This window comes from Colius striatus, chromosome 17 (assembly GCF_028858725.1).
Source record: "Colius striatus isolate bColStr4 chromosome 17, bColStr4.1.hap1, whole genome shotgun sequence".
NCBI classification, from domain to species: domain Eukaryota; kingdom Metazoa; phylum Chordata; class Aves; order Coliiformes; family Coliidae; genus Colius; species Colius striatus.
The window spans coordinates 5,749,024-5,774,758 of NC_084775.1; the positions used below are offsets into that span (position 1 = coordinate 5,749,024).

The following is a 25,735-nucleotide window of genomic DNA, read 5'->3' on the forward strand; positions in this document are numbered from 1 at the left end:
ACATCGCCCTTCAGCAAGAGACACCACTGGTACCTCCAACATCAGGGTGGTTTCCAGCTGCCCCCACCTGCCAGTGTAGCTCCCTGAGCAGGAGAAAAGTCACCTTACAATCCAGTTGCACAGGAAGAACTCCTACCTCTCTGCCAACTTCTGGATCTCATCTTCCACATCAAACTTTACAACCCAGAGGCGACGCAACAGATTCAGCCCATTCTTCTCATCACTGTCTGGGGTTGGCAGAACCATCTGTAGCTCCATCAGTCCCTGAATTAGTTTACAAGACAATCAGTGAAAGGATCTAATTTTAGAAGCAGATGCTTTAAAACACTTAAAACCTTTGCCAAGTGAAGCTCTCAGTGGCTGGCAGTGTTAGAATCCATGTCTGCTTGTGCAGCACGCTGCCCATGCAGATGGAGGGCACTTTGTTGCTAAGGGGTGGAACAGTGGGACTCAGGAGCAGTGCTCCATGGGGACTTTTCTGCTCCAAGCACACAGAAGGAGCTCAGGTGAGCTAAGCTGAAATTTGTTTTATGGCATTGGGTTTTTTCTTCCTTCATGTGCTGAGAAGTGAGTAACCCTGAAGCTTTGCAAAACCACTGGGCCCAATACAGACACAGGTATACACAGCTGTATTTTGGACAGCTTCTCTCTTTGAAGGCTAAGCTCCATGCAATTGTAAATAGGTGTTAAGATGTCAGAATTACATTTGTTTTAACAAAACAAAGGTGTGGATAGACCCAGAGTGCTTCTTTTTGCAGGATGAACCTAGCACAAAAAGCATTACTTAGAGCACTGTTATTCAGTGGCTCCTGCCTCCTCCTGCAGACACACTATCCAAAGACTGGCATCACAGCTGAAGCCTCTCTCCAACAGTTAAAGAAGATTCACCTCCCTAAAAATGAAAGCACTGAGTATGACCCTGAGTGATTCCCACCTACCCTGAGAGCTGCATCTCGAACATTCATGCACGGGGACTGCAGGGCCTGAAGCAGCACATCGATCTCCTCCTGCTCTGCGTAGGCACAGCCGTCCTCCCCGCTGCTGCTGCTGCACAGGCTGCTCAGGGCATTGGAAGCCAAAACCTGAAATGGCATCAGGAGCTGTTAGAAGTTACACCACTGACTGACAGTGCTGTCAGTGCAAGCCCAGGGTGGGGCTGAGTGCCATCACAAGAGGAGAAACTTAAAACACAGCGACAAACCCAAGAGCTGTGGAGCAAAGCCCAGCTGCTGGCCTGGTTGGTGCTGGCTTTGGCTGGGACAGAGTTAATTTTCTTGGAAGTAGCTAACACAGGGCTGTGTTTTGGATTTGTGATGAAGACAATGTTTTGGTTATTGCTGAGCAGTTCTTGCACAGAGTCAAGGCCTTTTCTGCTCCCCACCCCACCCCACCAGCAAGGAGGCTGGAGGGGCATAGCTAACCCAGAGGATACCCCAGCCCATGTGGCTTCATGCTTGGCATATAAAGCTGGGGTGGTGAATGAAGTCCTTGGTTTGCTCCACCTGTGCACACAGCTTTTGCTTTCCCTACTAAACTGTCTTTATCTCAACCCAAGAGTTTTCTCATTTTCACTCTTCTGATTCTCTCCCCCACCCCACTGTGGGGAATGGGGTTCAGCTGCCAGCTGAGCATAAACCATGGCACACTAGCTCCCTCCTTTAGATGCTAATGCAACTGGGGCAGAATGCTGGCTGTGAGGCTGAGGACTCACCTGTAACCGTGGAGAGCCCGTTCCTATCACCCGGGTCAGCAGAACCAGCATGTCCCTCCGGGGCAGCAGCTCTGGGCCATTCTGAAAGGTCAGGAGGAGAAAAGATGGAGAGAGGAGAAAAATCCTCACACCTTGTGACACCACAGTACCTTGTCCTGTGTATGACACTCCTTACAAAAATCACAATCAAAACCAAGGGCTGGACAGGTAACCAAAAGGTTGGACAGAAAACAATCTCACACTGTTAACTTTAACTTGTAGGATTCATCTGCTTTGGCCAGTTGACACATCAGCTGTGTGACCTCACACCTCATCTAAGCAACAGCTGAAGGAAGTCATCTGAGCCCCACAGCTTTCCCTTACCTCATCCACCAGCAAAGCCTGGCCATTGGCTGATGATCTCAGCTGAGCATGGACTGTAAGGATCTGCAGAATCTTGACCAGGAACTCCTCCTTGTCTTCAATGTCATGGGGTGTCTCAGTCATAACAGTCTTTAGGAGAGGAAAGACTAAGGAAAATGCTGGAGCTGATAATGGGGCAGCACCTGTGAAAAGGAAAACCAGTCCTGTGAGTACAGCTCATCCTCTCATGTCTTTGTTTTAGAACACTGACTGGTACAAGATGCACACCGTGGTAGCTCATCATGGATATGGCCAACTTCAGCCTCAGGTCCAAACACACCAACTGCCTCAAACATCCCTGTGTCCCCAGAAACCCTGAGCCTAAAGGGTCATGTGTCCCTGGACATAACCCACACAGACAGGGTGCAGCCTGCTGGAAGCAGCACACAGGCCCCTGCTCAGCTGCTTCTGACACCTCATGGCAGTAAGTGGGGCTCCACAGACACATCTGGCAGCCCAGTACAGGGCTGACAATTGGACCTGATGATCCTCAAGGTCTCTTCCAACCTAAATGATTCTATGATTCCATCTAATGTTGCTGTTGCCTGATACACCAATGACCTGCCCTGCCTTAAGGTCACATTAGGATTCCAAATTACTTCCAATGCTTCAACAGTGCAAAAAACACACACTGTAAATGAAACTGAAACAAGTCAATACATTGAAAGCAGATGAACAGGCAGAAGAGGTTTTGCCTGTCCCTGGAAATCAGCAGGGGACAGGGCACAAAGCCAAATCCAAGACACAAGCAAAGGTGAAATCACATCTGTTACTTCAAGTCCCTTAGGTTTGTGTGCACACTCTGAGAATTAAACTAACAAAATAAATAGCGTGGTCATTTTTACTTCTGAGCAGGAGGATCCACACAGGGACAGGATATCATTTAATTAGTTCACTTTTAAAGTTCATTTGTCCCAAAGTAGGGGCTCATTTGCCAGCTGCACTCCCCTGAAACCCTTCCTACCAGCCAAGCTAATCCAGCCTTCAGATGGATTCTTGAGAATGAGGTTCCTCTAATTCTGGTGCAAGTCTCAGAGTTTCCTAAAGCTTTTGTATTCCTACTGTTGAAGATTTTGCTCCTTCTTCCTCACAGGGCTTTGGCTATAGGACATAAATGCTCCTTCCAGTCCTCCAAACAGTCCAATTAAGCCTCATGCACTAGATGTCAAGGGAAAACGTTTCCTTTCTACATCCCATCCATGCTGCCAGAGAAAGCCAGAGTTTAAACTCCTAAGATGCAGATGAAGAGCACTACAGATACAATACTGCAGTATTAGTCAGCTTATTGAGGGCACAGATGCTGCAAAAGTAGTTCCAGAGAGAAATAATAAACACCAAACTCACTGTGAGCTCCTCAGGACTCTGTAGGAACAGCTCAGGAACACCCCCTCCATTTCTGATGGGGTTTCTCTCTTTGTGCTGTTTGCAAAACTCTTTGCTTTTACACTTTTATTTTTTCACTTGGGTTTGGTTTTTGTTTGAATATTGGCCAGCTATTTTTAGGCTTAAGCTAAATGTCCCTCTATGTGCAGCAGGAGGAAGAGAGCTTTATCTGAGAAGATGAATGTGCTATGAACAGAGTGGCTGCTACTGAGCAATACAAAAAGGCTTCTAAAACACATCTTGGCATTTGGGCAACGAAAGGTACATTTTAGCATCCACACTATCAAGGGCTATGGGCTCTCCTAGGTCTCAGGGTAGCCTAAGAAACTAATCTCTGCTGAGTAATAATGCAGGTCTACATTCCAAACAACTTTGAAAATGTGGGAAAGTCCTTTGGGAAGAGAAGACGACTTGTCCAACAAAGAGCTATGGAAACAGCTTCCTTGCTCTTGCAGAAGGGAAAAAACCCTAAAACTGAGATCTTCATTTAATTAAGCACTGTGGGGAATCTTGAAGGACTGAAAATACTTCCACTGCTTTCTGGAAATAAGCCCAAAAATGGATCCAAATGTTAATGAACTTGCACTTACTATGGCAATCAACTGCCTGAACTATGGTGAAGATGTTCAGCACTGAAGTGGTGCTCAATAGGGCCAACTGCTGCTACTCAGCTGGGAAGCTCTGGTGTGCCACAGGCACACAGCTCTGGTCTGACTGGCCACAGAGCAACACAGACCCGAACTGCTGCGGGAAGGGACCACACAGAAGCCCACATTTCCTTTAACAAATTGTAAACCATCTACCACAGTAGCTTTTGACTGAGTTAGATGATGGACAACTCCAAAGCCTGGATGAACTACCTCTGTCACTACACCACAACAAATGCATCAAGTGAGCCTAAGCCATCCCTGTCCCTAAGGGAAGGAGACCCACCCTCCCTCTGCTGTGCCACTGTCTTCAGTGTGGTGGTACAAATACATGCACACCCCAGCAGGAAGCACATTCTGGAAATGATCTGGATTAAAACTAACCCAAGTGGAGGAAGGGAAAAAAAGAAAGAAATAAAGGTTCATTTTAACCCAGACCATATCCTTGCACTGTCAAAATATTGGTGCTTGCCTTGCTGTCAGAGTGGGAAAGAACTGCTGCTTCTGCAACCATGCCAGAATAAAATATTCATGAACTGCAGTACTACACAGCAAACAAGCAGAGGCCACAGGCACCTCACTGCTGAGATCAGAGATAACAAGCAATTATTCTGTCTTTCCACTTAGCCTCACTGAATCACTTATGCTAAGTGGTGTTGAGAGGTAGGAACTTGTCCTTGGCAAAGATGAGCCTGAATTTCACTATTATTTCTGTATGAGCCATTTTAAGAAAAAATACTGTTATTTCCTTTCTACACTTCCTATGCTTGTAACATCATTTCTACTACTACCACCACAGCAAAACTCTCAAGGTTTTTCATGTCTTTTATATGAGTTAAGTCTTCACAAAGTGAAGTCTCAGCTATAAAATGTTATACAAATCATCAAACCTAAACCAGCTCAGTTATTGGGTGGGAGGGAAGGTCAGAGGGATCCTTTTTACCTGGCTCTCCCTTGCCAGTTCGGCTGGGAATGGTGTGGGCATGCAGCAAGCTCACAACTCTGTTCAGAGCAGTAGGCAGCTCTTCCTGACACCAGGATTCATCTAATTCACATTCTGGTTTCATCAGGCGCAAGGTCACGTGGCTCACTAAAGTCCCTGGAATGAAAGAATCAAAACTCAGAGAGGACTAAACTCAGACATTTCTAGAGAGAAAAAAACCCAGGAATACAGATTCAAGAATTCCAGCAAAGCTCTGGAAAACAGCTCAGGCTGCAAGAGACACAGAGAAGGAAGCACAGCCCCGAGGCTCATGGGGAGACACTCGCATCCTCCCAACTCAGCACAGGGGAGACGATCCCACGGTGACAAGTGCTGCTGAGAAGCAAAGGCCTTGACACTGGGCAGGCACTGCTCAGCAATAACTAACACATTCCTGTGTTATCAACTCAGCATAAAGTCAAAACACAGCCCTGTGCCAGCTACTAGGAAGAAAATTAACCCCATCCCAGCCAAATCGGGAGAGGTGGTCACAATGATTAGACAACTCCTTGTCTTTGGACCCAGCCCTATCCAGCAGTAGGATCTCTGAGACATCACAGTTATCTTAAGCACTGTTCCAGGGTGGCTTTTCCTCTTGGCTGTCTGTGGTATATGATCCACACCTTGTAAGAGAAGGATCTTCTCCACCCTGGCAGGAACATCATGCACCCTGCCCTTAAGCAGCAACTGCACATACTAACCGAAGGTTTGCAGTCGGGCTGGCATAACACAAGCAGCTAAGGAAAGAAAAGGATCCTTAACCCTTGGAGCAGCCAAAGGTGATCGAAAAAGTGGCAAGAAGGAGCTGATGAGAGCAGGGATGTATTGAGTCAGACCAGGAGGCTTCCTCTTCAGAACAGTGTCCAGAAGCCCAAGGGCTGTTTCCAGCTCATTATCGAGCTGTAAGAGAAACAATTCAAAAGGTCACCATAAAAACTCCACTGGGGAAAAAAATCAAGCTGTTAAATCTAATGAATGAAACAAATAGGCTATTGCCAAATATTCTCTGTGCTACTCCACTTTCCTTTTATCAAAACAACCTGGTTCAAGGTAAGAGTTGACAAAATACACCATCAAAACTTACCTCCTTCAGACGTTTCCTTATCTGAGACTCCCTTTCCAGCTGTGCATTCATCAGCTCCTTCTGCTTGCTAGTAAGCTGCACCTCATCCTTTATTCCTTTCTTCTTCTTTATTTCCTGCAGTGCAGTGCCATGGACATTATTATCTGAGAGCTATTAAAACCAACTCCTCAGTTAGGTAGAGCAGAAAGTTGGACATACTGGGGTTTTTTTGGCAATTCACTTCTCAAACAGTATCAAACTATTCTTCCAAGCATATCACACTTCAGTGAAGACAGAAAATGGAACCCAGCAGGTTAAGAACACTTTAGGGTCCCAGTAGCAGTGTAACACCAATCTCTCCCACAATTTAAATTGGTCACAATTTACTTGATGTAATTAGAAAGAGCTGCCCAGCCCTTTCCAACAGAGGATGGGCAAGTCATCCTCCCCAGAGCAGAGAGATGGCAGTTGTCAGTAAAAGCAAGCTCCAATCACTGTGGTACATCCCCTTCCTTTCACCAAATTCTGCCCAGACTGAGCAGCACTGCTGGCTGCTACAAGATGGAAGCAGCAAGGTAATAATAACCCTTACTAGAAAAGTTACACAAGACACATTGAACAAGATATAAAGAGAAAAAACAAGGTGTTATCAACTTGTGGGCACACTGAAAACAGGCAGAACACCTCATAAATTGATACAATTACAGATATAAGAGAAAATAAACTCATATGTACATATAAAAGAGAACAGAAGTCCAGAGAATCTTTCCCAACAGTGTACACACATATTGCCAGACACTGCCGTGCAGCAAAACACATGGTGTCAGAAACTTCACCACTGGTCCCATAAACTCACCTCCTTCAGCTCCAGCTCAATGATTTGTTCCTTGAAGGAATAAGCTTTGTTTTCCCTCTTCATGTTGGCCTTTTTCATGCTATCCTGTTGAGCACTGAGAAGGAAAAGTAGAGAAAAAAAAAATCAGCACTGCTCTGGACTAAGACCCAGGCACACAAATTCAGGAACTCCTGTGCAGACAGAACCTCTGACAGACCCACTCACCCACTGGCCAGATGCCAGCAGCAATCAATCCCCAGCTGCACAGAGCAAAGAAATGTTCCAGTGGGGTTGTGGAGACTCCTTCTCTGGAGGTTTCCAAAACCCACCTGGACACGTTCCTGTGTGACCTGATCTAGGTGGGATCTGCCTTGGCAGGGTGGGTGAGCTTGATGATCTCTAAAGGTCCCTTCCAACCCCCACCATTCTGTGATTCTGTGATATGATCAATCTTACCTCTGGATTATGGATTTGTCATACAGTTCTCCCTCTGGTGTCTTCATGATGGCAAATTCCTCCCGAGTAACCTGGCACAGAGCTGGGTTCTGCATCGATGCTGAGATGGTGCTGATGAGCTGTGGGAGCACTCGCCCAGGGGAAAGCAGAGAGAGGGCTCCCACTGCATTCATAGATGACTGTCAAGAAAACAGGGGAAAAAACATTCTTTTCAGTATTGCCTGAAGTTCTCTCCAAAAAATACACCCTGTTAAGGCAGCTCACATTATCTTCTAATTCCTAATTCCTAGTTCAGTGAGTACTTGAATCTTATCTAAAATTCTTCTCAGTTGCCAGTTGCCATTCTTCCCCATTAAACCCCAGCCCCATTTCACCAGAGACATTCTCTCTGAACCTGCCTTTTCCTCACCTTTTACAGACCTCCTTCCTTATAGACCAGTTAGTACTGAACTCCTCCAGAAAACTCTCCTGTTCCAAAGCACCTCCCAAAACCAACACAAGGAAAGCAGTAGTTTATCACCTGGTTGTCTGGAGTGTAGGCAGTGATCCTGGGTAGTATGTCATTCAGGTGTTTGGTAATGAACTCTTTGGGATCAATCTTCATTTTGATGAGGAGGGCTGGCCAAAGACCTGGCTGCACTGCCACTAGCCAGAAGAATAAATGAGCATTATAAATATGAAGCAGACTGCTAACACAGTGAAACAAAGAGGCAAGATAAACCCTCAGCCATTGGCCATGAGAGCGGCCTTATCATTTCACTTACCTACAGATGGGTGATGGCTCACCAGCAGCATCTCCAGGGCCAGCTTTTCTGGCTCAGAGGAATCCACATCGGGCCCTGCCACACTGGAGATGACACAGAGCGCCTCATGAAGGACACGGGGAGGGATGTATGTCTTCCCTGACTCCGACAGCTCTCCAGACTCCATCACCAGCATCTCATGAGGCAGAACCTGAGTGGACAACTTGCTGTTAGCACATCACATCAAGCCTTCCTGAGCCCTGAGCACACATCCCCACAGTAACATCACACTGAACACCAACCATCAGCCCCCTCTGCCAGGACTGACAACCTCCAGTTTTCAAAGGAAAGAACAGATAAAGGATAGCAGTGGAACTGAAGCACAGACATGACACTGGCAGAAAGCCTAAGAAGGGAGGACTACACTAGATCTGGCAAGCTGAGATTAAAAAAACCCTAAACCATTCATTTTTTGGCAAAGAGGGTTTTGGAAAAGGTTGAACCAGCTGGCTGGGAACAGTATTCCCAACCTCTGCAGTCTGATTTTATCCAGCACCTTTTCAAAATACTTTCTTTGGGCTGTCTCAGTGACATGGGCAGCCTACTTCCAAAGTCTCAGCCTTGGTATGTAATTAATGCAACTTAATTTATTATACAACTTGATAGGGTGCTGGCTTAGCAGCATGCCCAATAACAGAGCACTCACGCTTCCTTTTCTAATTTGCTTTTAACAATAGTTGCTGCTGAAGCATTTAAATTACATTTCTTTTAAACAGGCAGCACAAGCTATAAGCCAGGGACAAAGAACCAGCATTCCAAGAAAGGAACAAAGCACTTGGTCTTCCTGAAGGGATGAAATGTAGATTAAAGTAATAGAAGGGCATGGAAAACTGCAGTTTCCTCCCCCAATAATTTTGAGTAACAGCTTCTGTGTCTATAGGGAAGATCAGGCAGACTACAGACACTGACACAGTAATATTCAGTAAGCTAGTGACAAGTGGCATTCCAGGAGATCATCTGGAACCGAATCATCTTCGTATCACATGAAGTGTATCTCAATACTAACAGCAAATCTAGGGCAGGAAGGTGACTTTCCACATGCAAACAACTAAGCAGAGCTTGGCTTCTCCACTACTCACCTTATGAGAACTGAGAACCACTTTCAGCTCCTCCAAGAGCCCATAGGCCAGTTTGTAGCCTCCCAGAGAGGACAAGAGCTTCTTAACTGTTTGATGCGCCTGCCTGCGAACGTGCCAGGGCCGACTCAGCAGCACTGCAACGAGGGCACGGTGATACTGCCTGGAGGGGGAGAAAGAAACAGGTGGCACAAGGGAGGCAGCTCTGCAAACTAACTGAACACAGAGTGCTCAGCAAAGCCCCAGGCCCACCATCTCCACTGCCCACATTCACACTGAGGGGTCAGGCTGGGGGCAGCAAGTGCCCTCTACGTACTGAACTTTACTTTCGGGCAGGCGTTGTGCGTGATCCAGGAGAAGGCGCTCGGTCAGCTGCAGGACAGTGCACATGGCTGTGGGGAGACACAAGCAACTTAAATAGGATGAGGCTTCAGATGCAAACAGCTATTTTTTTAACTTGAACACAAACAAACAAGTAAGTGGGACACATGGAAATAACCAGCCAAGCCGAGCCTCTACATGGTTTAGTGAAGCTAGAGGCAAATACAACTCAGACGTGCCAAGACTGGAAACAGAACCATGATTGCATAGAAATGCTGAGCTGGAGCCCAGCAGAATTTTCCTGACCACTATTCTTGTCCAAGTCAACAGTCAAACAATAAACACAGCCCTCACTGTATCAGGATGGTTAACTCCTGAGCTGTTGAAATGTCTTCAGTGACAACAGGACACGCACCCAATCCACACAGAAGCCCGTAATGCCAACTGAGCAGCCCTGGTATTTTACCTCATACCATCTCAAGAGCTTCAGCTCTCACTAGGCCCTTTGGTTTATGTATCAATGTTCAACCATATCACAAAAGCCCTGAAACACATGGCAGGTTCTAACACCACAAGGGGACTGGTGACACTGAGGACATCAGAGGTTTGGGGATAGGAAGCTTGTCAGCTGGGTGGGTTTGCTTCAACAACCAAGAACAAATCACAGTAACATTTACCCCCAGCATAACTTTTTGGATCCAACTTTCTAAGGGAGCAATATAATTTTTTCCAAATTGCACTGTTTCAGGATATTTGCAGCCCTGGGAGGGAAAATGAATGGATATCCCCCCTGCCTCCAGGAGACAGGGACTACAGGGAGCAAAGGGGAAATGATGTGATCTCCCATTTAGAAAACTCTACCTCTTCAAAGCTTTGTACAAAAGATGAATGAGTTAACTTCAGAGAAAGGATTCATGAGCCCAGTTTCAAAGTCCTGGGTTTGAAATGTAGCCAGTAACTTTTTCTGTGGGGTACATTCCATTCTTTCTCTTTTTTTCCAATTAATCTTGGAACACAACAGAACAAAAAGAGAGCACAGAGACACTCATTTATAACCCAATTAGTTTCTTATCTGTTATTACTCTTTCCCCACATACCTTTAAACTGTCAGCTATGTGTTTTCTTCTCCAGCTTTATTTTACTTCTTCCTACCTTACTCTTAAGTTTCTCCACATCTGCCAGACTGGCTGCAGCTATTTACACCCAGACTGAGACATTACACATCTTTTATTGGGAAGACTCTTGCAGCATACACAAATTTGGAATTATAAGTGTTTGATAACTGAGATCCATTAAGAATTAATTCATTGCCAAGCTTAGACTGCAAGTAGCTTAAATGTACCTCTCAGAGAATACCCTGTTCATTTTAATCAGAAACTGTATCCTCCAAGGATCATACAGCAGGGCTAACAGCAGCATTAGCTCTTATAAACGTACTTCATAAACAGACAATAACTGACAATTTACCTTCCTCTGATGCACACTGCAAGAACTTCTCAGATGTAAAAATCTGCTTTTTCTCATCCAGAATCAGCTGCCAGAAACCACTCAGCTTAGAATCTGACAGGAAGAGAACAGATGTCTATCAAGGTTGTTTTAAAACAAGCCAGAACTCACCAGAATACATAAAGGAGAATTCTATTTCCTGAAACAACTCAAGTCACTTCTGGCTTTACTTGTCTTCAGTAAAGAGGCCTCTCAAGGCTTCTCTTCTCTCTCTTTCAGAACTATAAGTAGATCCAAAAAAACACCTGCTGACAAATTTCTCTGACTTACACTTGTGAAATGTGAAACTTGTTTTACCTTAATCTTTCATAGGGCAAACCTTCCTAAAAACGAAGGAGGAAAGTGGTGCATTGCTTCTGATAGACAGAACACACATGGATCTTATGTCCTGGCACACCTATGAACTCAGACAGTTCCTGCAGTATCCTGTCATGGCAGCCAGAATTTCAGACCTCATGCTTTCCAAGGGTGGTTTGTAACAGTACCACCCAAGTAACAAGCAATACTTTCAATGCATCGGTCAAGCCTCAGCACATAAGGTCTGGGTGAAGGTTTCTGTCAGAATGAAGAGGAATATTGCCCCAAAGTGAATGGGAGTTGGAATTTGCAAAGCCACATGAAAGCAAGAATTCTTCCTTATACAACAGAGAGATGGGAGTAAATCTTTCCCTGGTTTATCAAAAGGCACTGATTCTCTATGCAGAAACAACACACATTGCCAAGAAAAACCATTAACCCTCAGAAGCTGTTTATATGGGATTCTACCAGATGTGTTTGTGACCTTACCAGTTTGTCCCTCAATTACAGACATCCTACAGATCAACAAAGCTGCAGCAACTCCTTCAGTTACCATGGGAACCTGAGTACTTTGAGATGCTGCTTTTTCCACTGTCTGCATCAGCATCTGCAGCAAATCCATTCCCTGTAATAATGTGTCACCTGAGGAGGCAGAAAGGGACAAGTTACGAAGAGCAGGGTCCTTCCCACTTCACACCATGGGCATATCAACAGTCCTTCAAGGAAAAGAACCAGACAAATGGTCTCCCAGAGTATTTGCCAATCACCACTGTCAGTAAACTTTAATTATGAAAAGCTATATGACAAGTAACCACTTTAGTCCTTTCCTCATGGACAGGACAGACCCATCTCACTACAAGTTTCCGTTCATGGCATGTAAGAGAAAACATCAATTCAGTCACATTAAAGGAACTGGTTCAAGTCACAGGTAGGCTGATGTTTCCCCAAGAGAGTAAAAGTAAATTCCTGGCAAGCCATGACCATCTGCTCCACTCCAAACATTCCCAAGTCAAGGAATCCCACTGACCTGCAACCCTCCCTTGTGCAGACACTGAGCTAGGTGTTCTGGTATTTCCAGAAGCAAGTCTTTCTTAATCCATGCAGCTATCTACTTCTACCAGAAAGTACTAAAGTTGGTAAGAGCTGCAGTTTTACCTTTGAAAGAGGCTAGCATGCACTGCAGGTAGGCATGTCTCACAGCTGAAGTAGAGGTTTTAAGGCTGAAGGCCTTCTTTAGCCATTCTACCAGCTTCTTGGGAACTTCCGTGGTGAAGCGAACACACCAAAGGGCCAGGACAGAGACTGCATGAACCAACGTGCCTTCATGGACTGGGAATCAACACAGAGCTCATGTCAGTCCAGTAACTGCATAAAACTCAGGGATGTAGAAGAGAAAGTCAGCAACAGTGTCAGGAGGCAGCAACAGAATGCATGTGCTTCTAACAGACTGTCTCCATGGGGCTTCTCATCGAAACAGGAAACTGGATTTCGTACCATGACAGGCAAGAGTCTGTATTTATCCTGAGTAACAGGCCACAGGAAAACCCTGCTAAGGAAAAAAGCAGCTCAGCAAACCAAAAACATAGGCAAGAGGTCTCACCTTCTTGTTGCAGGAAAGGGATGAAAAGCTCAGCCATGGTTCCAGTCAGAGCTTGGCTTGAGGGTCCAGAAACCACATGGTGACTAAGGCTGCCAATCCCTGACAGGACAGAATTCTCTCATTAGTCCCCAAACTACCAGCCCTTGCTGCAAAACCTAAAAACAATCAAGATGACCTTCGCATTTCAATCCCTTCATAGACATCTCTTCTTCCTAGATCTGGGTGTCACCCACCATGTACCAACACTGCAGAACCTCTGACTTCATTTTCACTCAGGACAGTGTCATCTTTGCACAGAACACTTCAGCCTGAGAGCCAACTGCTTCCTTTGAACAGAAAATCAAGCAGTGGCACGTGGCATTCAGCAGCCTCTCTGACATCAACTACAGCCCATCTGGAATGATGGGCAGGGAATCCTGCAGGCTTAAGTGCACATCCCTTTCATCCAGCCTTCTGATTTTTGTCCACCAGAGAAGCAGCTTTCTTCTAGGATCCTTACCTGAAAGGACACTCATCTTCTGAGCAACAACTGTCAGCTTCCCTTCTGAGCCTGTCAACAAGAAATAAAGGGGTTGACAGCTGACTTAGACCACAGCTACATGTAACAGCAAGAATCTTCTCTAAAATACAAAAGCTTGCCCCATTGTCCAGGCTGTGCCACCTGCACTACACAGGCAGCTAAAAACAACAGTAAATACAACACACAAAATCTCCTGAAGCTGGCAAATCTTTCTTTGTTCATCTCCATTGCTTATCCTACGATGTGCTCACCCCCTAAGATGGCAAAAAGGTGTCTGCCCAGCGACTCCACAGCCGAAGGATCACTGCACTGTCGAGCCAAGTTCTTTAGTGCCACAACTGCTTCATCCATCAGCTGCACACTGTTGGATTTCAGATGACCTACAAAATAATGCACAAGCGAAGAGCTCCTTATGAAAAACTCATAAAATCAGCAAGACAAGGACCTCTCTTTACATGTGGCTTGACTCAACTCCTGGAACTGTCACATGAACTGTTCCCATTCCCAGTTACAGCAACCTCCTCCCTCCCACACAAAACAACTTCTTCACCCACAATCCAGCTCTTATAGGTACAGCCAGAAAGCTGGAGAAAGCTTTATTCAGAATTGATCATTCCCTCCAGAGTACTTACTGGCCAGTCCTTTCACAATGTCTAGAGCATACTGGCTAAGATCCAGGTTCACAGATACGAGCAAGCAAGAGATTGCTGAAGACAGAAGAGATAATGGCATATTACATACTGTTAAGTAACTGTTTCTAGTATTTTAATACACCTTCCAAGACACCGAGAGCACACGGGGTCGGTCAGGAGTAGGAAGAAAAAAACCACTGAAATTGATGCCCAGTGAACAGATTAATTCAGCATTATTCTTAGCACTCAGCTGTGAAATTCTGTCCTGGGTGCAAACAGTAGCTATCACATACCCAGACACTTGAGATCGCACCACAAATGCTGCTTCTCCACGTCCAGCCCTCAGTTGCCAGACGATCCCACCGCCTGCGTTCACAGGACCAAGAGCACACTCCCCCAACCACTGCAGACCTCTAAGGAACTCATGCCACACTCACTCTCAATTACGTTCTCAGGACTCCGTAGCAGGGATTTTTGCAGAGTTGGCAAAACCAAGTCCTTGAATTCAGCGTGAGACATGTACCTCAGGAGCGGGGAGCAGCCGTCCTGCAAAGGGAAGGGAGCGCTCAGCACGGCCACAGCACTGCATGTGGGACAAAGGCACACACAGCTCTGCAAGTGTCTCACCAGCACGTGCTTCTGGGGCTTTGTCTTGCTCATAAGGATGGTCTTCAAGTAGAAATCCAGAAGAGCACTCTGAACAAGCAGAAACACCAAATGACAGCCACGTGACAACCCTCAGGCAGGTGCCGGTGCACCATCAGGATCAACCCCACCTCCTCCTCCTATGGAAAGCTCTGGAAGCCCCATCCATGGAGCAGCACCTTTGCTTCCACCCTCACATGTGAGACAGTGAAGCAGAGACCGGTGCCCTCCACTCTAGCCTTCAGCCCAACACCCAGCACACAGTGAGAGCTGAATGCTGCCTTCCACTCCTCCAACAGCGGAGAAGGCTCAAAGCACAGTGTTGGCCATTCACATAAAAGCACAGGCCACAGCAAAGAGCCTCATATCTGGCACCTCCTCTAGAAACCTATCCCAGCTTAGTCAGAAGTGCATGACTACTGAATTGAGAGATAATGAAACCAGAGACAGATGCAAAGCACCACCCACACCGAGTCATCTGCTCAGCCCCTTCTCCACAGTGACACTTATTGCCCCAAAGAGCAGTGTGACAGATTTACCTTGTGTCGCTTAATAACATCCATCTCCTTCTGGGCTGTGCAAAACTGCACCACCAGCCCCAGCATTGCAGCATAACTCTGGTTCGGTTCCAGACCAAGAATGACAGACAGGTACTGATCCACCAGATCTTGGTTCTGAAGAGAAAGAGCACGGCACATTAACACCACAGAAGGCAGGACATGCAGGTGAATGGATGCAGTCCCCTGAGGCATACATCACCTCTTTCCACAGCCTGTTCAACTTCTTCACTGCCCCATCCACTGCCTGCTTATGGGAACCTCCCAGGACTTCCAAAAGGAGCAAACACTGAACCTCCGCCTGCCAAGGGAAAGAGCCAAGAAAACCTTCAGGCAGCTGCTTCTCAGAGAGCTCCCACCAAACAAGACATGTTGGATGCCAGTGAGTAGCTGATTCTGCTCAGGAAAAAGTCTTTAGGTTGTGAAGGTTCTTGCAACAAGCTGCCACTGCTTCCATGTCACATGCACTGTGCAGGACATGCCTCAAGGTTTTGGAAACCCTGACTTCGAAAACAGCAATTTATATCAAATGATGTGTCTTCTTAGAATGGGTTCCAACTGCATCCCAAAGTGCTGTGAGCACAGTCACAGGTTCAGGTTGTTAAAGGAGGTGAACAGAAAGCAAAAAGCTACTTTACACTGAATGACACAGTATCAGAGGGAAGCACTTCAAGGGAGGCCCAAGAATCCAGGCCAAGCTGCAGGCTGCCCTCAGAGGCCCCAGTAGCAGCTCTCTCCTCAAAACAACAGTAATGCACAGGCACAGGACTGTCTCACTCTCATCCCTCATACACCTCTGCTTCTCCAGCAAAACAGGAGAGATCACAACACACCAGAAAGCAAAAGGGATTGTACTGTAAACCTGGATTCCAACAGGACATTATCAGTTACCTTCAGAAATATCTGCAACATTCCAGCAACTTAAAAGACATCAGAAACACTGAAGCCCTTGTCTCCAAAGGCAGATTGCTGCAAATCAAAAAGAACTTACCAGTTTTTTCCATGTTTCTCCCTGTCTCTTGTCGGGTGTTGGAAAGACTGTGCGTACAAGCAGGCACGTCCAGGACAGGGCCAGCAGAGCTGCAGAGCCACTGCTCTTACTGTTGTACAGACAGAAGGAGGAGGTAAGTCTACAGCTCCCAGCATGGAACTTCCACCTACTAGTCCCTAATAGACTCATCTCTGCCCAACTGAGAACACCTTATAAGTGGGGCAATTCCATCACAGAAAAATACAGCTCAAGCCTTAGTGTTTACAGAAAATAATTGCCCCTCACAAGCTGTGTGTTCCAGCTCCTGCTTAACACTTAGAGCTTCTGAATGGCACAAAAGAGGCTACATCTTGCCTGCTGGGAATGAAAAGCCTTCACAGAAGAAAGATCATTTTTGGATCTCCCCAGTGGCATTTCAGAAAGGAGAGATAAATACTTCACCATCTGAGAGAGCCCAAAAAGTGACTCAAGATTTCTCATCTGCTGCTCATCTTTACTGTTAAAGCTGCCCAGCCTCAGACTGCCAAATCATTTCTCAGCTTTCACTCCCTCCTGGTACATCACTTTCTTCTGCGTTCTGCCAACTCCCACCTCCTCCCTCCACTCCAGGTAAGGGATCTCACCCACAGCTCCCTGCAGACCCTCACCCCGTTCTGACCTTTACCTCAAACTGAAGGAACACAGGAAGTGTCCCCATGCCCACAGACAGCCCCTGTGCCTGAAGGGTCACTATCCCACCACTGCAAACCTTCCATCAACACCAGGTGTTTTTCTACACTTCTGTTCAGCCATGGCATCGTGGTGGGACAGCACTCTGTGGTCTGGGTCAGCTGAACAACACCCTAAGCCACCTCTGGAACCACTGCTCTTCCCAGGTGCTGCCACAGTACAGCAGCAGCGTGTTTCTCAGCTCAGATCCAAATCTCATTATCCTCCTATCTATCACAGGGTCTTGAATTCCACCAGCAGAACACCAAATGGGGAAGGAAATTTTCCTTCCTAATTGTTTTGGAGACTATTTGTTGATACAAGAGTTTATTCCTTATTTCTTGCAGGTTAACAAAGGCAAAACTGTAGCTCAGCCCCAATCCACCAGCAGTCACAGCAAGATAGTCCTGCTTGCACAGAAGACACCACAGAGGTGAGAGGAGAACATTTGAATGGTTATTAGCTTTGTCTCTACGTGGTTTTAACACCTCTGGCAAGCAGTAGCAGAAGAATCACTTTGAACACCAGAGCAACTACCAGCAACTCAGAACTGCTTCCACACAGAGTAACTCATGCAGCACCTGGGAACTCCAGCCTTGCCACCGAGCCCTGAAGACTGAAGTGCCTGCAGAAGGTTTTTTGATGTTGCCTCTGGCTGGGACTCTGCGAGTTGCTGAAGGGCCAGCTGCAGGGCTCTGCGGGACGCCGCGTCGCTGCAACGACACACACACCCCCTGTCAGCATCCAGAGGCCTGCCAACACCACACATGGTATTACACCTGCAGCACACATGGAATCACACCTGCAGCACACACACAATGCCTGTCAACACCACACATGGTATTACACCTGCAGCACACATGGAATCACACCTGCAGCACACACACAATGCCTGCCAACACCACACATGGTATTACACCAGCAGCACACACAGAATCACACCTGCAGCACACACACAATACCACACCTGCAGCACACACAGGACTCTGCTTTCTCATGGCAGCACTCAGGCAAAGAGTTATTTTATCCCTCCGTTCCAAGAAGAGGAGAAGTTTCTGGCATAAAGGCCCATTCCCCTCCTCAGGCAGCAGAAGTTACACTGAGGCTCACCCTCAGGTTGCAGAAGAAAACTGAGGATGTAAGTTTCCATTTCAAGATCAAAAGTGAAACACAAGGTAAAAATGGTAAAACTGTTCCAGGTCAAACATCACTTGAGAGTTTAACTAGCAGATGGCACCTCTCAATGTCATGGGCATCTATGTGCCATTGCATGCCAACATTTCAGGATCCTCCACACCAGTTTAACTAAGCAATACACAAACACTGACAGATGAAACAATACACCAGTCCCACACGGATGGACTCACCGGTACCGATGCAGAGTAAGGCAGAAGAGTTTGCAAAGGCCTTTCACTGCACCCTCTGGAAGATCTGCAACAGAATGCATTTGGAAATGTTTCTTTGTGAAATGATGAGCTCTTTAACACAAACATCATTGGTTTCACTACTGGAACCATGAACTGCTCACATCCACAAAACTGCCTGCGAGGATCACAGGAAAAGTGCTCCATGTGTATATACTTTACGTGTATTTTTAAAAGCAATGGCAGAATTGGACCTGGATGTTCCCCAGTCAGCTTCAGAAGAGGGGAGAAAGGAAAAATACCTTTAAAAATTGATTTCAGCTTTGCTTCAGCCTACCTAAAATCTTCCATGCTCTCTACACACATACACATGTAGGTGTGTGCATGTATAGATGTTCCATGAATCGTTACAAAAACAAGCCAAGAGTCAGGAAAGGGACAACTGATACACTAATGAAAAACTAATACACATGATGCTACAGCTGGAAAAAGCACCTGTGCCTACAACCACAGGGCTGTGTTACCTACAAAGCCCCTGCTTAGCAGCAGCTCTGGGAGAAAGAACAGACTCCAGGTGCTGCCAGACCCCTCCCTTAAAAGAACTACCCCTCAGGTTTCACACAGCCTTTGAAACTAACATTCTCCTCCACCAGACACGCCCCAAAGCTTTTACCTTTCCCAGAAATGCATTTTCCCAGCTCGCTGAGGATCTCCCTGCGCTCCTTCACGCTGGCCGTGGTCACCTTCACCGCAAAGCGCTTCAGCGTGTCCGAAATCTAAACCCACACGCAAAGGGAAAACCATCAGACACCAACAGCCAGAACACAGGCCCAGGGCAAGCCACACATGGCTTCTGCTCCCACACCACCCCTCAGTGGCCAAACACTGGGGGAAGGGTCACTCCACACCACACAGTGGGACTGAAATCTCCCCCTTCTGTTGGCTTTAGGGCTGCTTGTTTGTTCACCCCTGTCCCTGCCACAGCATTCCGCAACATGCAGTCACCCCTCTAAAAGTAAGGCAGAGTGAGAGGTGAGATCAATGGCCTTGAATGCGGGACCTTCAAAAGCACCAAAGAAAAGGTATCTCAAGAATGTAAAGGTGCTTTTCTCCTAAAGCCCACACACTCCCTGAAGCAGCTTCTAACTGCAGGTGACCCAGGGCTGACTGCAACTGCCCTCCCAAAAAATCCACCTGTGCTGTTGGGCTGTCAATGGGTGTGAAACTCTGTACACAGGCCCAGCAAAAGGACAAAGCACACACCTGTAGTCAGAATTAACACACATGTCAGGGAAGGGATTCTGTAAATCTCCTCAGATGACAAAGGGCTGTGTCTCACTCACTCCCAGCCTCCTTCCAGGCACTATCAGCAGTGCCCAAGGTCACCCAAGCAAAACAAAGGCCCAAAAGGAAAGATTCCCCAGCTGAGTGGGGTTTTGATGCCTGTGCTACTGTGTGCCTGGATCTTCCAGGAGGGAGGGACCAAAACTGCTCAGGAGTTCAGCTCCTGCACGTGGCTCGTTTCAGTTTTCAAGTGGTATTGGGATGGTGAGAAACACTGAGAAGACCAGAAAGGAGTTCTCAACAACCAGCTCCTTGAAGTACTGAAACCATCTCCACTAACTTCCAAGTTTTGCAAGAGATGTAAGATGAAAGAGCTCAGGTGGGCTGCACAGGGCTCAGCCAGGTCTGCGCTCAGGGGGCTTCTGCATTTACATAACCCAAAACACAGATCTGCAGGAAAGGCTTTTAAAATTGAGCTCATAAACTGAGCAACTTTATCCCTTCATCATCAGTATCAGGAAGGGCAGGAAAGAGACATGCCTTGTCAAAACTGTCTCCTCCTTCTTCAGGAAAAACACCACTTGTTTTGCCCCAAGTCTTTTTCTAAGCTCAGGAAACCCAGCAGCTGAGAAATGGCAATTTACCTCCATCCCTCCCAAGAGCTGCTTTCAGGGAAGGATTTCTTGCTGGCAGGCAGGGAAGGGTAAATCTGCAGAGTGACTACCTGGGATTTAGAGGCTGTTCACACCTCCCTGACCCTCTGGCCATCCCATGCCCTGAGCTCTGCTCAACAACTGGCTGAAAGGGGGGCTGCACCTCTGCAGGGGAAGGCACAGGAGGATCTGGGGAGGATGATCAAGTGACAGCACAAGCTGCCATTAGAGATCTCACCTTCATTAAGACCTTTCAATTAGATGAGTTCATCACATGCAAATTCAAACTAAGCTGTGCTTACTCACACTGCTTCACCACAGGCAGGGAGACGTACAGACAAGAAAAACACGTTAAAACTATTCCAATGCTCTTAGAAATTGAACCTGTGAATCACATATCACACTCCAGGGCTTCCCCAGCAGCCCAGGGACTCAGACAAACGCCGCAGCCTTTGACTCCCAAGGAAGAGCCGCCGGGACAGGCTTCACCCATTTACTTTATCTGGGGACGGGCACGGATGGGCACTACCGAGCTGAACCACGCGGGACTGCGGCAAACGGATCCCCGGGAACAACCCGCACGTGTACGGGGAAGGACTCGGTCCGGATTTGCCTCGGAACGTGAGGCGCAGCGAGCCGGGGGCCGCGCACGGCCGTGTCCCGGGAGCTCCGGCGGGCAGCGGGCAGCACCCTCCCGAGCGCGGCCGCCGCCGTCCCCCCCTTCGCGCCGGTAACCGCTCGGGCAGCGGCTCGGCCCCGGGCTCTCCGCTCGGCCCCGCGCACAGCGCCGGCGCGGCCTGCCCGCCGCGGGCCGCCTGCCACGTCCCCGGCCGGCCGCGGGCGCCGGGCCAGGCGCCGCCGCCGGGCCGAGCGGGCGCAGCGGAGCGAGAGCGGGAAGCGGCGCGGCCGCGGGCAGCCCCGGGGCCCCTCTGCCGCCGGGCCGAGGCCGCCGCGGGCCCGTCCCGCACTCACCTGCGTGTCGGCCGCCATGGCGCTGCCCGTGACCCCGGAAGCGGCGGCGGCTTCCGGCGCGGAGGCGCGCGCAGGCGGGCGGGCCCGTCTCCATGGCGACGGCGCTGCGGCCCGGCCCGGCCCTGCCCTGCCCTCCCCGCGGCGGCCCCGGGCGCACGGCCACGCCGCGGCCCAGCCCCGGCTGCAAGGCCCCGAGCGCTCCGTGCCCCCGCCGCGGCGCTCGGCAGCCCCCACGACACAGCCACACACAGCGTCAAACAGCCTCTTTATTTGCGCCACGGCACCGACGCTGACGCGAGCACGGGGAGCCGCTGTTAGTCGAACAGACCGAAGCCCATGTCCTCGTCAGACTCCTCGGACTCCTCCTTGGCCGCCTCCTTGGCTGGAGCCACGGCGCTGGCAGCCGCCGGCGCAGCCGCTTCCGCCGCCACAGGCACGGCCGCCACGAAGGCTGAGGGGTCTGCCAGGAACGCCTTCACCTGCACCCGGGGCACAGAGCACAGAGGTCAGCTCCCAGGAACCAAACACTTCGAAGCGCTGAACCTCTGCGATCTCGCGGGCAACGCTTGCAGCTTCCCCAAAGCCCAACAGCTGTGTGTATCGCTGCCACGGATGAAGACAGACATCTGGGCTTTGGGATCCCTCCAGGGCTGGGCACTCCCTGGGCAGCCTGGCACAGGGGCTGACACCCCTCTCAGGTAAACAGTTCTGCCTCAGCTCCAGCCTCAATCTCCCCTGGGGCAACTTGAGCTCTGTTCCTCTTGTCATTACTTGGGAGCAGAGACCAATCCCCAGCTCACTGCAGCCTCCTGTCAGGGAGTGTCAGAGTGCTCCTGTCTCTCCTCAGCCTCCTCCAGGCTTAACACCCCCATTCCCTCAGCCCCTCCCCAGCACCCTTGTGCTCCAGCCCCTTCCCCAGCTCTGGACATGCTCGAGCCCCTCTGTGCCCTTCCTGAGGTGTGGGACCCAACACTGAACCCAGTACTCAGCTCCACTTCAGTGCAAGCCCCAGGGAGGAAGGAACAGCAGTAACTGACATTTCTCCTGCTGTTTGTACACACCACATGGAAGCAAGTGCCACCCCTTGCCAGGACAGAGCCTGAAGTTACCTTCTCAGCCAGGGGGAAGGTGTAGTCAGTCTCCACAGCCACGGCCAGGACACGCTTGTAGCCATTGACGATGGAGTGGGGCACAGAGGCGATGGTCGGGTACCCGATTTGCAGACACACACTGGCAACGTTACGGACACCCTGCGAGGGGAGACACTCATGTTCCTGTGCTCTGAGAAATCACCTGCACTAGAAACCAGGACAAATGAGGTTTCTACACTGCCAGGGTACAATGAACACAGCTCCAGGGAAACGAGACACAGCATCGGTTTTAGTGACCTCACACACTTTCTGAAGGAGCTCCAGAAAGAAGGAGATAAGAGATGAGAGGAGGTGGTTCCTGACAGACTGCTTCTGCAGGGCACCTGAGAGCCCCTGGCTTTGCAGGACCTCACAGAAAATGCCAGAGATGATGCCCCATTCTCAGTGGCACTGAGGGCTGTGGTATCACAGGATGGTCAAGGTTGGAAGGGCGCTACAGAACTGCTCCAGCCCAAGCCTCTGCTCAAGCACGTTCTCCTTGATAAGGGAGCACAGGAACGTGTCCAGGGGGGTTTGGAAACCTCCCGAGGAGTCTCCACACCCTCCCTGGGCAGCCTGTGCCAGGACTCCCTCACCTCAGCACCAAAGGACTTTCTCCTCCTGTGCCAGTGGACACACAACAAACACTGGCCCCATCCTCTTGAGATCCACCTTTTAGGTATTGATCAGCATTGATGAGGTCCCCCCTTAGCCTTGTCTTGTCGAGGCTGCACAGCCTCAGGTCCCACAGCCTTTCCTCGTAAGCTGTTCCAGGCCCCTCATCACCTCGGTAGCCCCTTTCGTGGGGCAGCGCTGGCTGCCACAGCAGCAGGACACAGAGGCAGGACACAGCACAGGCTGTGGCACTCACCTCCAGGAAACGCTTGTGCAGTGTCTCCTCGGTGATGTCCAGCACTTCAGGGTTGTAAATGCTGCCATTGTCAAAGACCTGCTGGATCACCAGCCCAAAGGAGAAGGGCGAGATGTTGAGCATGTTCAACAGGGTGGCTTCGCTGGCACCCACTTTGTCTCCAGTCTTGATGAGCTGCACATCACTCTGAGAAAACAAGAGGAAGAGGAGGTGAATACACACCAAGAGCTTCAGGCCCTGAGATGCAACGGGGCAGCAGCACTCACTTCTAACGGCAAGAGATGGAAATGGAGACAACAAGTACAACAGACTCCAAGTCCAGCTCCACAGGCTGAGAAAGCCGTGGGCCACGCAGGCAGGTACAGCTCTGATAGTGCCTTTCCTGCTTTACCTGCAGCTTGGCTGTGAGTTCCTCCAGCAGAGCTTAATCACACAGCTGAGATCTGCTGGAGAACTGACACTCCCTGCACAGCAGAGCAGAGCCAAGCCAGACACTGTCCCTCCAGCTCTGGAAGTGCAGCAGCCATGCTGCTGGTACAGCAGTTCAGCACCAATGGGAGCTTTGACCTCTACAACTGCCACATTAGGGCCCTCCAGTCAAGGAAGAGTTTTAACAGCAGCAGGATGCTGCTCACTAACCAGAATTTCAATGGTTCCTCTGGAAATCTTCGTGGTGATGCCCAAGGCCTGGAAAAAGGAGGTCTTCTCAGGTCCAAGACCAGTGTTCTGGGCAGGCACAGTCACATCACATGGAGCAATAGCACCGGCACGTGCAGCCGCTGGCACCTGCACAAAGGGATAAGCAGCTGAAGGAATGCTCATCTCTCAGATCTCATGGAGTAACACTAACTCCCTCCTGAAGCCTTCCTCCAGAATAGACATCACCCAAGCACGCACCAAGTGGAACAGAAGTTGAACTTAAGTAGCTTAAATAAGAGAGTAGGGGCCTAGTTCCCAACCTGTGATGCCTCCTGACACTCAGGTAGCCCCTGGGTAGTTAGAGTTTTATTTTTCAATCCCTATCCATCAGCCCAGAGCCTCAGCCAGGGCTGATCTCCCCTACCTTGTTAGCCAGCAGCATGTCCCGGATCTCAGTCAGATCCTCCTTGGTGAAGACAAAGCCCACGTTGCCACGGATGTGAGGCAGCAGCCTGAAGGAAAGAGAACAGCGCTCAGTTCTGCTTCTTGGACATCTCCTCCTCCCAGACAAAGGATGCAGGAGCACGTTCAGACAGTGATACCCACTTTTCTAGGGCGGGGTTGTTCTCCAGATGCCCACGAATAGCTTTGCGCATCATTGTGTTCTTCCCCATCAGCACAACAGCCTTCCCACGCAGGGACATCCTGATCTGCTGCATCTGCTTGGATCCCACGTTGTCTGCTCCCACAATGAAACATTTTGGATAATCATCCAGAAGTTGCTATGACAAGAAAAAACGCTGTGACTACACTAAGAAGTCTGGACCAGCACACAGAGCAGCATTAACACATCAGGGTGTTATAATGTAACTCTCAGAAGACTGAGAGTGATGAACTCAAACTGAGAATGGGCACATCAGAGGGCTGCACCTTTCCCTCGGGTACTGAAGGAGTTCCCTAAACAAGTTTTATTTTTGCAGCTGGCACCGCAAACACCCACAGGAGCCTTAAGCCTGGCCTGATCTCGGCTGTCCTCAGCGCTTCCTGTTGCCGCGCAATCGCTCCCCATTCAGACAACCTGTAACACCCCATGCGTCTGAAGCCCCCGCAGCCGCGCCCGCCCCGCTCCCGCCGCCCCGGGGCCGCTCCCTCAAGGCCGGGATTGTCCCCGAAGCCCTGACGGCAGCTGTGCCCCACGAGGGCCGGGCCTCAGCGCCGCGCCGACACTCACGATGATTTTCATGAAGTAGTTGGACTTCCACGTAGCCCTGTCTTCCCTGGGCATCGCGGCGGTGCTCCAAGGATCGCCCGGTGGGTTTAAAGACAAGCTGGGACCTGCCGGGGAACAGCGCGGCTCAGGCTGGGCCCACCCTTCCCTACCCCCGCCTCCCCTCCATCCTCCCCGCGGCCCAGCGCCCCCTGCCCGACAGCTGACGGGCGGCCCAGGCCCCCCGGGACGCTGCGGGGTCGCTGCGGGGTCGCTGCGGCCGCCCCGTCCCGTCCGGGCCTGCGGGAGCCGCCGCGCCGCACGCTCACCTCCACGAGGGCTCCGGGAAAGAAAGGCCGGAGGGCGGACCCACTTCCTTTTATACCGCCGAGCTCGTCCAATCACAGCGAGCCGCGGCCGTCCGCCGCCTCACCCCATTGGCTATCCGCCGCACGCCAATCAAGGCGGGTCACCGCGCGG

At 49.5% G+C, this 25,735-nt stretch overlaps 2 protein-coding genes across 7 annotated transcripts in view; both read right to left on the reverse strand.

Annotated features, from left to right (window-relative positions):
- Positions 1 to 21,456, reverse strand: part of GCN1 (GCN1 activator of EIF2AK4) — a 44,044-nt gene extending 22,588 nt beyond the window's left edge. For all 6 annotated transcript variants that reach the window (XR_009819955.1, XR_009819957.1, XR_009819956.1 and 3 more), the window contains exons 1-29: positions 21,409 to 21,456; positions 19,173 to 19,275; positions 18,503 to 18,566; positions 17,717 to 17,848; positions 16,428 to 16,536; positions 15,639 to 15,737; positions 15,419 to 15,553; positions 14,862 to 14,930; positions 14,672 to 14,780; positions 14,235 to 14,309; positions 13,854 to 13,982; positions 13,582 to 13,632; positions 13,083 to 13,181; positions 12,638 to 12,811; positions 11,972 to 12,124; positions 11,147 to 11,239; positions 9,675 to 9,750; positions 9,362 to 9,521; positions 8,244 to 8,433; positions 8,000 to 8,124; positions 7,480 to 7,658; positions 7,045 to 7,138; positions 6,210 to 6,323; positions 5,827 to 6,025; positions 5,087 to 5,242; positions 2,075 to 2,256; positions 1,712 to 1,792; positions 939 to 1,082; positions 137 to 264 (exon numbers count right to left, since the gene is read on the reverse strand). Coding sequence is in view for 3 of the 6 variants with exons in the window: in XM_062010451.1 (XP_061866435.1) it covers positions 137 to 264; positions 939 to 1,082; positions 1,712 to 1,792; positions 2,075 to 2,256; positions 5,087 to 5,242; positions 5,827 to 6,025; positions 6,210 to 6,323; positions 7,045 to 7,138; positions 7,480 to 7,658; positions 8,000 to 8,124; positions 8,244 to 8,433; positions 9,362 to 9,521; positions 9,675 to 9,750; positions 11,147 to 11,239; positions 11,972 to 12,124; positions 12,638 to 12,811; positions 13,083 to 13,181; positions 13,582 to 13,632; positions 13,854 to 13,982; positions 14,235 to 14,309; positions 14,672 to 14,780; positions 14,862 to 14,930; positions 15,419 to 15,553; positions 15,639 to 15,737; positions 16,428 to 16,536; positions 17,717 to 17,848; positions 18,503 to 18,566; positions 19,173 to 19,275; positions 21,409 to 21,426 (3,440 nt within the window). In the remaining 3 variants the exon portion in view is untranslated. The remainder of the gene's footprint in view (positions 1 to 136; positions 265 to 938; positions 1,083 to 1,711; positions 1,793 to 2,074; positions 2,257 to 5,086; positions 5,243 to 5,826; positions 6,026 to 6,209; positions 6,324 to 7,044; positions 7,139 to 7,479; positions 7,659 to 7,999; positions 8,125 to 8,243; positions 8,434 to 9,361; positions 9,522 to 9,674; positions 9,751 to 11,146; positions 11,240 to 11,971; positions 12,125 to 12,637; positions 12,812 to 13,082; positions 13,182 to 13,581; positions 13,633 to 13,853; positions 13,983 to 14,234; positions 14,310 to 14,671; positions 14,781 to 14,861; positions 14,931 to 15,418; positions 15,554 to 15,638; positions 15,738 to 16,427; positions 16,537 to 17,716; positions 17,849 to 18,502; positions 18,567 to 19,172; positions 19,276 to 21,408) is intronic.
- Positions 21,457 to 21,661: 205 nt separating this feature from the next.
- On the reverse strand, positions 21,662 to 25,654 carry RPLP0 (ribosomal protein lateral stalk subunit P0). Its single transcript, XM_062010440.1, has 8 exons — positions 25,585 to 25,654; positions 25,280 to 25,383; positions 24,655 to 24,830; positions 24,473 to 24,560; positions 24,049 to 24,195; positions 23,410 to 23,595; positions 22,518 to 22,658; positions 21,662 to 21,887 (listed from the first exon to the last, which is right to left on the reverse strand). The coding sequence occupies exons 2-8, from the start codon at positions 25,331 to 25,333 to the stop codon at positions 21,723 to 21,725; spliced, it is 957 nt and encodes a 318-aa protein (XP_061866424.1). The 5' UTR covers positions 25,334 to 25,383; positions 25,585 to 25,654; the 3' UTR covers positions 21,662 to 21,722.
- Between the last annotated feature and the right edge of the window lie 81 nt (positions 25,655 to 25,735).